This window comes from Salvelinus alpinus, chromosome 5, assembly GCF_045679555.1.
Source record: "Salvelinus alpinus chromosome 5, SLU_Salpinus.1, whole genome shotgun sequence".
Classification (NCBI taxonomy): domain Eukaryota; kingdom Metazoa; phylum Chordata; class Actinopteri; order Salmoniformes; family Salmonidae; genus Salvelinus; species Salvelinus alpinus.
In genome coordinates, this window is record NC_092090.1 from 52713363 (window position 1) to 52725830 (window position 12468).

General features: G+C 40.2%; 1 protein-coding gene across 2 annotated transcripts in view; it reads left to right on the forward strand.

The window, feature by feature from the left end:
- The window catches only part of prdm6 (PR domain containing 6), a 57842-nt gene extending 54015 nt beyond the window's left edge, over positions 1–3827 (forward strand). Inside the window, exon 8 of one of the 2 annotated variants that reach the window (XM_071400078.1) lies at positions 3537–3827. In XM_071400078.1, the coding sequence (XP_071256179.1) occupies positions 3537–3654 (118 nt within the window). In that variant the 3' untranslated portion in view covers positions 3655–3827. The remainder of the gene's footprint in view (positions 1–3536) is intronic. The other variant, XM_071400079.1, reaches the window with a different exon arrangement.
- Positions 3828–12468: the final 8641 nt, after the last annotated feature.

The following is a 12468-nucleotide window of genomic DNA, read 5'->3' on the forward strand; positions in this document are numbered from 1 at the left end:
TGAGATTCTTCAAATAGCCATCCTTTGCCTTGATGATAGCTTTGCACACTCTTGGAATTCTCTCAACCAGCTTCATGAGGTAGTCACCTGGAATGCATTTCAATTAATAGGTGTGCCTTCTTAAATGTTAATTTGTGGAATTTCTTTCCTTCTTAATGTGTTTGAGCCAATCAGTTGTTGTGACAAGGTAGGAGCCTTGAACCTTTAAAGTTTCTTCAAGTGTAGTCACAAAAACCATAAAGCACTATGATGAAACTGGCTCACATGAGGACCGCCACGGGAATGGAAAACCCAGAGTTACCCCTGCTGCAGAGGATACATTTATTAGAGTTAAAAGCCTCAGAAATTGCAGCCCAAATAAATGCTTCACAGAGTTCAAGTAACAGATACATCTCAACATCAACTGTCCAGAGGAGACTGTGTGAAGAAGATACTTGCTTGGCACAAGAAATATGAACAATGGACATTAGACCTGTGGAAATTTGTCCTTTGGCCTGGAGTCCAAATTGGAGATTTTTGGTTCCAACTGCTGTGTCTTTGTGAGATGTGGTTTGGGTGAACGAATGATCTCTACATGTGTATTTCCCACCGTAAAACATGGAGGAGGTGTTATGGTGTCGGGGTGCTTTGCTGGTGACACAGTCTGTGATTTATTTAGAATTCAAGGCACACTTAGCCAGCATGGCTACCATAGCATTTTGCAGCGATACGCCATCCCATCTGGTTTGGGCTTAGTGGGTTTATCACATCTCCAGGCTGTGTAAGGGCTATTTCACCAAGAAGGAGAGAGATGGAGTGCTGCATCACTTGACTTGGCCTCCACAATCCCCCAACCTCAACCAAATTGAGATGGTTTGGGATGAGTCGGACCGCAGAGTGGAGGAAAGCAGCCAACAAATGCTCAGCATATGTGGGAACTCCTTCAAGACTGTTAGAAAAGCATTCCTCATCAAGCTGGTTGAGAGAATGCCAAGAGTGTGTAAAGCAGTCATCAAGGGAAAGGGTGGCTATTTTGAAGAATATAAAATGTATTTTGATTTGTTTAACACTTTTTCGGTTACTACATGATTCCATATGTGTAATTTCATAGTTTTGATATCTTCACCATTATTCTACAATGTAGAAAATAGTACAAATAAAGAAAAACCCTTGAATGAGTAGGTGTTCTAAAACTTTTGACCGGTAGTATATATCACAAAGCATAGGTATTGTTCTGCCATAGTCCACATAGCGAAATCCTTCCCAGCTAACCCATTTTGGTTCCCAGAATGTCCTGGGAACTTTTTATAAAAATGTTATTTGGGGGGGGGGGGCGTTTCCTGGATGTTGTAAAAAGGTTATTTTTTCAAATAACCAAAGGAGAAGCTTCAGGGGCATTTATGAAAAATCTTCTGTGTTAACTGGGCTCTGGCATGCCAGATGCTTCCCCATATCTCTGCCTGTCTAAATTGATGCTGTTAGAGATTTCTGTAATTAATTGGGCAAGTTAAAGGCTCACACAGGCTAATAGATTTCTGTTCATCTAATGGACGTTATATGCATGTGACCTTGTTGACTCAAAATCATAAACAAATGCTATTGGAACGGTCACCGTAAAGCACACCGTATTGTGCCAACATTAGCTTTAATACAGTCACATATTATATTACCCGGTCCTATAATAAGACATTGTAAATGCATTATTACTGTGCAATTAACTCTATTAAATGAAGTGAGATAAGTATGTCATGATTTCATACTGTACTCCACTCTTACAAAATAACAAAGAACCATTTCTACCATTGGGTACAGTAGGACTGCTTGATATAAGTATCAACATTTACATGATTGCCAGGACAGCAATATTGACATTATATGAGCGTATCCATCGATATTGAATTTTCATCTTATAGATACAGGTAACTGACAAAATAACGGAAACACCAACATAGTGTCTTTAATAGGGCGTTGGGCCACCACGAGTCACCAGAATAGCTTCAATGCGCCTTTGCATAGATTCTACAAGTGTCTGGAACTCTATTGGAGGGATGCAACACCATTCTTCCACAAAAAATTCCATCATTTGGTGTTTTGTTGATGTTGGTGGAAAACTCCGTCTCAGGCGGCGCTCCAGAATCTCCCATAAGTGTTCAATTGGGTTGAGATCTGGTGACTGACTGACACGCACACTCCTGCTCTCTCATGCACACACACACACTTTAAACCCCCTATGTTCAAAGTCACTGAGATCTCTTCTAGCAATGGTAGAATTTTGCAATTTGCATTTTTATACATGACCCGAAGCATGATGGGATGTTAATTGCTCAATTAACTAAGGAACCACACCTGTGTGGAAGCACCTGCTTTCAATATAATTTTTATCCCTCATTTACTCAAGTGTTTACTTTATTTTTGGCAGTTATCTGTATATCAGTGCGTGGATCCATTGTTTTTCGCAAGCTTGAAAATGGGACGAAACTGGGATGAAATTGAATTTACAGCGGCTACTGTCCTCTCATCAATGTAGATAATAAATCCCACCAGATTGTCACCATGTAGCCAGGGACAGTGGTGTGAAAAGGTGACTGATTTGAGGCCGACCAATCAAGTAACGAATCAGCTTTCTAATAAGCAATCAGTGATACACAAATGTGTCATCAGCACTTCAAATGCTCCAGAGAGGAAGAGGCACACAAAGACATTAATGAATACACCACAGTAATCTTTAGCTAATCAATAGGGGCTGAGTTATTTTCATTGAGCTGATATGCTTGATAGATTAAAGCTGGCATTTTCTGTTAGTCAGGAATGCGCACGTGTTTTCAACTGCAAAACGTCACTAAACGAATTCCGTGTAGTCTGCAACTTTGGCCCTTTCACTGGCTCTACTTTTACCTTAGGCACAAACAGCAAATTCAGTAAAACTAAGAGGACATTACCGCATATCTACCGCTTTTTACTGTTAGCAGATTGACAGAAACGGGTGCATCCTTGTCACAATCTGGAAAACATGATAGTAGAAGGATCTAGTTTACTGAAAGGGGTGATTCTCACAAATTGCTATGATGTAACTAATGATTAGATACAGTTAGTAGAACAGAATGCTATAAGAAGCTGTCCTTACAGAATTACTACTCTAGACACCAAGCCCCCTAACCAAGTGCATTAGCAGCACCCAGCCCCCTACATTGCACACGGACCCTTCTTTCTGGACTGCTAAGCACAATACTTCAGGAGAGGCTCTCTTTGATAGCCGGCCTACCGAAAATCTCTTTTTGTTCTCTATCTACTGGATGTGACAATGATGCGCGCCTTATCTAGACAGGCCCCTCGAAGGGGGCCCCCTCCTCTGAGATTATTGACAGGGCCCAATGTTGGGAGGCATTGGGGCCTTCGCCCATCATCGGCATCAAGGCCAGAGGACTAGGCTCCAATTACAGCCCTCTGGCCCAGTCAGATTCCCAGCCACTTTGGAGTGTCAGTTGCCATTAGGATGCCGAGTGATGAGGTGGCATGTACGGCTGGCCTCTCTGAGTCGTTTTGTGTTGTGTGTTCAGGTGCGAGAGGTGCGACAGGAGCTTCACACAGGCCACCCAGCTCAGCAGACACCAGCGGATGCCCAACGAGTGCAAGCCCATCAGCGGCGAGAGCAGCGAATCAATCGAGGTGGATTAGCTGATTGACTGGCCGGAATTAAACTGCAAGGAAAATCATGATTAAATGTCACGGACACTTAAACAAAACCAAAGATTTCCTCTGAGAAACTCTCAATCAGCCCCAGAAAACCAAAAGCAGTAATAAAATAAGTAAGATGTTAAGAGTTATTGATCTTGGCACAGAAAAGGGACCAGGAGGGGGAGGATGGGGGAGGGGAATGTTGGGGGAGTGGGGATGTTGAAGGGAGGAGAAACAATTATTTATTTATGACTGGGGAGTTATGGTTCTCAAAGAAGACCTGAAACTGGGACAGCAAAAAATACCAAAAATGTCCACTGTATGTAGCTTTATATCTCAGTTGTCTTATTCTTTGTATCCTAATACCAAAGGGAAAGGAATGTTGGGGGGAACTGTGAGGGTAGAACATGCCTCTACTGAGAATGCACAATTTCTCTTAAATTGCACCACGAAGCATGATTTAGGAGGGGACTGTGTTTCCACCACAAAAATAAGAAACTATCCACAGTATGAATTGTGAAAACTAAATTATATTTATCTTCTATTGCTCTCATGTCATGCTTCGGGCACTTTTTAATAATGATTATTTAATTGTTTCAGTTCAATCTGATGCTCCTAAATATAAGAATGGAGACTATTTGAATATTCATTTTGTGTAAAAAAAAAAAAAATACTATACATCTTCAGATTCTTGTTATTAAATGTAAAACTGATAGTTCACAGATTAAAATAGACATTTTGTCCAGAAAAAGAAGATGAGTTTTCATGGCATCTATTAAGAAACTACTGTATTTCAGGGCAAGCATTTGTTTTAGATCCAGGTTGGAAATCAGTCAAATAACATCTGGTTTGTCCTTAATCTCAATGTATCAGTTATATCTGGTGATACCTATTTGTCACAGGCACAATTGTAAGCTTTCCTATACCTGTTTAATGGTGACATTCATTTTAAGATTCAAGGGCAAACTACATTATGATTTGAAATGTGCTGCATTTTTTTTTTGTTTTACATTGTTATTGTGATTGTTTTGTTCGTTTTACTACGCAATGTAAGTTCTATTTCATCTTGGATGTACATAGTCTCGTAACGATACACTTCTAACAGGTGAGGAAAAGCACGACAAAGCCCAAAGAGGTTTGAGCCTGAAATTAGAGCATTAGGAATGGATTCACTTTGAGACCAAAGTCATCAGACGTGTTGATGCAAATCTTATCAAATCAAACTGGTTTATTGCTGTATTATTATGGACATGATGATTTGAGTTGAAATAAGCAAAGCAATTTAAAATCAGATTAAAAGAAGAAACGTGTATGATAATCATCTGTATATGACAGGGATCATCAACTAGATTCAGCCACGGGCCGATTTAGTTTTTTCTTGAGCGGATGGTCAGGGGTCGGAACATAATTACAAATGATTTGCAGACTGCAAATTGACCGCAAGAAGCCCAAACAGATATAATATTTAACTAAAACAATCATTTCAAACCTTGCTTACATTTGTATACGATCACATATCTATCTATTATGTGTGGGGAATACTTTGGAACAGATTCCTAAAATTAAAATCACAGAGCTGATTTGCTGGTGTTTTCAGTCTTTTAAGTCAGAACTTGGGGGTCAGATAAAATCACCCACAGCCAGCCAGTTGGGGATCCCTGGTATATGAGAGAGACTTCTACAAAGTGTGTTAAACTCTGACTTTTCAACATTTGGACTCTTGTTTGCATGATTTCATCCCTTCCTTTTTTTTGTTTTATAAAAAAGGGCTCAAACCATTCCTCTGTAGAAATTAAAACAGTGACCCAGTTTTGAATATTATCAATAATTCTATTGATGGTTTAATTCATTGCTTCTTAATCTGTTTTACTTTTGTGAATGTTTGTCATTTGTATATCAAATCACAATCATTATATTTTGTAATGTGTTAACATTACACTTATTGCCTATCACAGGTATAATCAGTTTATAGATGTAAAGGTATGGAACTTTGAACAATGCAATATCCCTACCATTGCCCTAAGAATTAGTGGTATTATTTTAGTACTTAAAAAAAATGCCTGGGATATTTTATGGAGGACAATGTGCTATACTATTCTATCTAAAACAAATAACATTGAATTAGATTTTTGAAAAATGGCAATCGTCTCTGAAAACACGATACATCACTTCCAGCCATCACAAACCAGAAAGTCTGAAATGTTCTGTTTTTTCAACCATGATTTTCCTGTCACTTGATGTTTGTTCTTTACAAAGAGAGTCTGTGTGTTTGTGTGTGTGTGTTGGACATAGCGGTAAAGCGTTTTCTCAGATTCATCTTAGCAGGCGGTGATGTATCAGTGTGTCCGCGGGGTGTGCTCCCTGCCCGTGGCCCCTGCGTTGTGTGTCTGTAAGGTCACGTCCCACAGCGCCGCTGGTTCTAGTGCGCGGGCAGCTGTCGAGAGGTTATGGATCTGACCCGGAGAACATGAACTCCGCTTGCTCACACCGCCCCTGATTTATTAGGCCGTCCATACACCTTTCAAGCATGGCACTTTTTTTCTCTCTCAACCCCTGGCTGAAATCATCAAGTAAAAACAGAATTCAAAGCAGCTTTTTCAATAAACCTATCCACAAGTCTTTCCCCCTTCAGCAATGTGTGGGTGTTGCTGCTCTGAGACCTGTGCTGCTGTTAAAGAGTGCCTTTCATATGACTGAGTCAAGGTAAAACTGCTTTCATTTCCCATGTTGTCCATGCCACTCAAACAGAACATGTAAATGATTTGCAATGCTTATTTTGGCTCAACTTGCCCAATCTTATTTGGTGAGGATAGACAAGGTTAGGAATTGACATCTATATACAGGTCTTTTAAGGCTTTATAAACTCCTCACTTGGTTTAGTGCTGGTAAACACTGTCTGGTGGCTATATTTGGGACAGGATGGGATTTGAGTTCCTGAGCAGTCTGGACCCATATTCCAATAACACGTTAGAGTTGAGGATTAATGTTCTAAGTTGGGCATTATTTTGTGTTCAACTAAGTGGAATCAAAATGCCATTGTCTCTGTTAGTGCAGTCAAAAACGGGATTTTCTACCGTTCAAATGTTTGGGGTCACTTAGAAATGTCCTTGTTTTTGAAAGAAAAGCAAAAAAAAATTGTCCATTAAAATAACAATTGATCATTAATACAGTGTAGACATTGTTTATGTTGTGACTATTGTATGGTTTTCTGGTTTTCTAATGATCAATTAGCCTTTTAAAATGATAAACATGGATTAGCTAACACAACATGCCATTGGAACACAGGAGTGATGGTTGCTGATAATGGGCCTCTGTACGCCTATGTAGATATTCCATAAAAAATCTGCCGTTTCCAGCTACAATAGTCCTTTCATCATTAACAACATTAACAATGTCTACACTGTATTTCTAATCAATTTGATGTTATTTTAATGGACCAAAAATGTGCTTTTCTTTCAAAAACAAGGACATTTCTAAGTGACCCCAAACTTTTGAACGGTAGTGTATATAATAAGAGCGGTTTAAAAAGACTGCCTGAAATTTCAGCCTGTTGTGGTGGGATGGAGTTTTGACATCACCAGGTGGTAAATTAGTAAATAGACCAATAAGAGTTCCAAACCGCTCTGCCAAGAACAGCTAGTTTTCCCCTCCCCACCCAGACAACTCCCAGACAGTCCTAGAAAAAGTATTGCTTGAGTTATTTATCTTTGCTAAGGAGCAATTTTTGTTTCTTTTTCAACATTTTAATTAAAACTATTACATTAAGGTACTTAATTGTTACCCAGAAATGATTTAATATTGAGATAAAAACATCTGCGTTGGACCTTTAAGTGTGCTAGCAGTCAACTTTAACAAAACATCTTATCTTCACCCACTGGTGGGACACTTTAGCGCTTCACATCACCTGTATTGTCATAGTGTGTTTGGATTAGTCATATAATGGCCATATTTTGCCAGCTGTTTCCATTTTCCAGTAATAATCTTACTAGCTCTCCCATGCACAGACCACATACATTTGAAGGTTATAACAATTATAACACTACCTTGAACTCAAATAGAAAAAACATATTTAACCACCTTTCCGCACATGCTTAGCAACTATCGCAGTTTGAAGTTACAGTACTAGAAACAAAGTTGCCAGCTTTTAGAGTGATTTAAACAAATGATTCTCACGGGAATTTGACAAATTTGTAAAACAAATACAGTTAAGATTTCATACATCAATCACCATACTTTGCCATGGGAACTAGGACCTGTGAAATGCAGCTTCACTCAGGCTAAACAAATGATCACACAAAAATTATTATTTTGAAAGGCTACATGTGAAAGTGGCCCTGGGGTTTTGGACTGTAATGGTTTGCGTTTCATGGAATTTCCTGCTCGGGAAAATATTAAACAGACAAGGGTCACACTTTCAAAAGCAATTAGTGATCAAGCCGGAGTTTTTCTAACTTCTAAAAAAAAAATGGTTAATTGGAAACAATGTAGGGAAAAAGTCTGAGAAATGAAAGTTCTCTCTTGACCTAGTTCAATTACAACCACCGTTTATTAACTTAACAAACGTGTCAGAGCGCAGGATTTCCCCCCCTAGTTTTTATTGAGTTTACTGTACAGTTGTGTATGTCAGAGAGCATACACCATGCACATCCTGTGATCCAATGGGATCAATTTAAATGTGGAACATAACAGACAGATGTGAAAGAGGGTGGGAAACCCCACTAACGCATCATCCTCACCTGACTGGTCATAGCACTGTACTGTACGATCATGGTCTAACTGTAATCTTAATGACCTGATTAATTTCTACTTATCTGGAATTTCCACTTAATGGAAACTCTCCCAGTGTAAAACATGGTCTAAGGGAGATTTCATTATGGCATGGGGTGATCCATATTCACGTGTCTGACAAATTACTATTAATTCCACCCAGGTTCTCCCATTAGCTGCAACATGACAAATAGTCTGTTCACATTATGCAGAGTGAACACCAGTCACACAAGTCATGCCAGAGATACTTATCATTGTCAGGTTAGGCCCCATGTGTAATGCCAAAGGTAGCAATCAAAGCCCAGAAAAGTGTTACCAGGCCCGGAGTTAGCCACCACGGCTCAAACGAGCATAAATCACATGGGCCCGGGTCTGGAGTGAGTGACTCGGTAAACATGCTGATAGTGTGTCTTTATGTCATCTGTGTAAGCTGTTGCTGACGGTCTGTCCTCATAAGTACGGGGGAGTTCAATCGGCGAGGAGGGCGAGTGTCTAAACAAGCCATACGTCACTATCAGCTGGGCCAGGTTTTACAGACAGCAGTCTCCAGCATGCCCTGGGCCCTGCTCCTCGCCAGCCAGATAAAGAGCCAGGAGGAATTCAGCCCTTCACTTCAGCCACCAGACAGATGAGCTGTGAGCGTCTGCACACTGTCAGCCCAGATGACAACACAAGCCATCCACCACCCACCACCAGACAGAACGCATGGGAACACACTCAGGCGGTGTGTGCGGGCGGTGTTAAGACATGTTCAACATGTGATTACATGTGTAAGCTATCACACTCCTGCACCCGCAGGTCAGCAGATTGAGCTCATCAACCCATCTCGCAATATTCAATTACATTGTTCTATCATTTGTTAATGTGGAATTTGGGTTGGTGCCCTAGAATCCATCTGTAAATCCTTGAGTATCAAACCTAAAAAAAAGAAGAGTGATTAATAGAGGCACTTAACATCAAACATGTGTGCGGTGTCAGTGGTAGAGTAGCGGCCATTGACATGACAGATACAATGGATATAAATCAAATCAAATGTTATTGGTCACATTCACATGGTTAGCAGATGTTATTGCGAGTGTAGTGAAATGCTTGTGCTTCTAGTTCTGACAGTGCAGCAATATCTAACAAGTAATCTAACAATTCCACAAGAACTACCTAATACACACAAATCTATTAAAGGAATGGAATAAAAATATATAAATATAAATATATGGATGAGCAATGACAGAGCGGGATAGGCAACATACAATAGATGATATAAAATACAGTATATACATATCAGATGAGTAATGCAAGATTTGTAAACATTATTAAAGTGGCATTATTAAAGTGACAAGTGATCCGTTTATTAAAGTGGCCAATGATTTCAAGTCTGTATGTAGGCAGTAGCCTCTGTGTTAGTGATGGCTGTTAAGCAGTCTGATGTCCTTGAGATAGAATCTGTTTTTCAGTCTCTCGGTCCCAGCTTTGATGCACCTGTACTGACCTCGCCTTCTGGATGGTAGTGGGGTGAACAGGCAGTGGCTCGGGTGGTTGTTGTCCTTGATGATATTTTTGGCCTTCCTGTGACATCGGGTGCTGTAGGTGCCCTGGAGGGCAGGTAGTTTGCTCCCGGTGATACCACCCTCTGGAGAGCCCTTCCGGCTGAGGGCGGTGCAGTTGCCGTACCAGGCGGTGATACAGCCCAACAGGATGCTCTCAATTGTGCATCTGTAAAAGTTTGTGAGGGTTTTAGGTGACAAGCCAAATTTCTTCAGCCTCCTGAGGTTGAAGAGGCGCTGTTGTGCCTTCTTCACCACACTGTGTGTGTGGGTGGACCATTTCAGTTTGTCCGTGATGTGTACACCGAGGAACTTAAAACTTTCCACCTTCTCCACTGCTGTCCCATCGATGTGGATAGGGGGGTGCTCCCTCTGCTATACCGTAGGATGTGTTTTGAGAAATACTCTTAGGGACTGGAGTCATTTACTGTAATGGGATATTATGCCAACTACACTCCACACATCTTTAGAAATTACCAGGCCAAATAAAGACAGCACTTCAACTTTAAACGAAGTGTAACTTTTTAAGGTTTGAAGAGCAACTACCCCTAAAAAGGAACTTGTGGCATCGATATGAGTCTGAAACATTTATTCTACTGTCAAAATTGACTACAAATTGTAAAGAGGTCAATTTTGGTCATAAAGTCAGTCTCGTCTGTGAGACTTGTGGTTGTGACTGCACCACAACGTAAATTAAGAATGGCCACAAATGACCAGCTGGTCAATATAATAGATCAAGTGCTCACTCTAACAATGGAAATACAAGTCCTCGAAGATGGAAGGCAGTCGGGAGAAGGCGAGATCAGGTGGGACCATTCTAGTCAATGAGAGGGCCGATACGCTTGTGACCAACAGGCACAACTCCGATATAAAGTTGTTTGTTCAGTTGCCAGGACGTTACATTTTCATACTTATATCAATCAGTACACTCGTAACAACCTAAGCATTACAAAACTTCAAAATTTTTGTTTACCAAATTCAACACTCATTGAACTTCAAAGAAAAACTCCTTGTTTGGTGTGTGCAAAAACGGCACCTGCTGGAGACAGGTTGAGACTCTGGCTTCACCTCTTCCTCTCTGGGTTGGATTTGTTTCAATCCTGCCCACAGCTGGTAGCACACAGGTAATCATCAATTCGGAGTGCAGCTGCACACGACGCAATCATAATGCCTGTGGTACATTTGGGTTGTCTTTGGATATCCCGATGGGATTAGTTAGGGACCATAGGTAAATTAGACGTAAAAATTCTAATAGCTCCAAAATTAAATGACTTAAAAACCTCAAACCAACTATAAATTGTAGAAATTAATATACAAATATAAAAAGCATTTCATGAGAAAACTAAAAAGAATTCAACATGAAATATTGTCTAATTTACATTGTAATTTATTGATAGTGCCTAACTAGCCTTGGAGATATCCAAAGTCAAACCAACGACTTTGCCATGGTTGCACACCAGCTTGCCGAAGCTAATTGGCAAAATTATTTGGATAACTTTTCCCACCTGCGAACACACACAAGAAACCCATCAAACCAAACCCCAAAAACAACTCACGTTTGAATTGTCATGGCCACTAGTATTTCGTAATGAACCAAATCAAAGAATATCTATTATATTGACAAGATAGCCAGATGACCATTCTAACAATGGGAATCATTGAAGGCATGCAAGATTAGGTGGGACCATTCTAGCCAATGAGATGGAAGATACGCGTGTCAACAACAGGCACAATTAAGCCGTTGCCGAAATGCCACGTGCGTCCACTAATATCAGTACATTTGTAACAGCCTAAACATTACAGAACTATTTGATCAAATAAGCCTCATGTAATTCGACACTTTCTCATAAAACCTCCATACAAAAAAAAGTGCTCATCTCACATGGACAGATTTTGGGCGGAGTAAATCCTTTGGCTTCGGCTCTCTCGCTGACCAAATTTAAATTAGGCCAAATCAGGAAGTGCGGTCACCCTTTAATGAAGCCTTCATGCTTTATAAGGCCTACAGAAATCCTTCATTAGCAAATAAAACTATGTAGAATGGCTTCTTATGGCACCTTTTGCAAAGCACCAGATGTAGACCTTTTACGTTGCCCTTTATGTCGATGACTTTGTTTATAATTGATTAGTCAAGTTTTATACTGCTTATGAAGAATATATGAATGCTCTATAAAACCTTTAAGATGTTAGATTTAAGTGGGTCCAATGCCAAACAACTAGTTGACTCAACCTAAATGCATGCGATACCATTTTGAATACTATTAAGTACGATTTGACTATTTGACACTGGTATAGAGCAGTGGAGGATGCAGAGGGGAGGACAGCTCATAATAATGGCTGGAATGGAGTAGATGGAATGTCAAACACATGGAAAGTATGTGTTTGATACCATTCCATTAATTCCGTTCCATCCATTACCATGAGCCGTCCTCCCCTCAGCAGCTTCCACTGGTGCAGAGATGAAAACCTACCTGAGCTCACTAACACAAGACTATGACGGTGCATA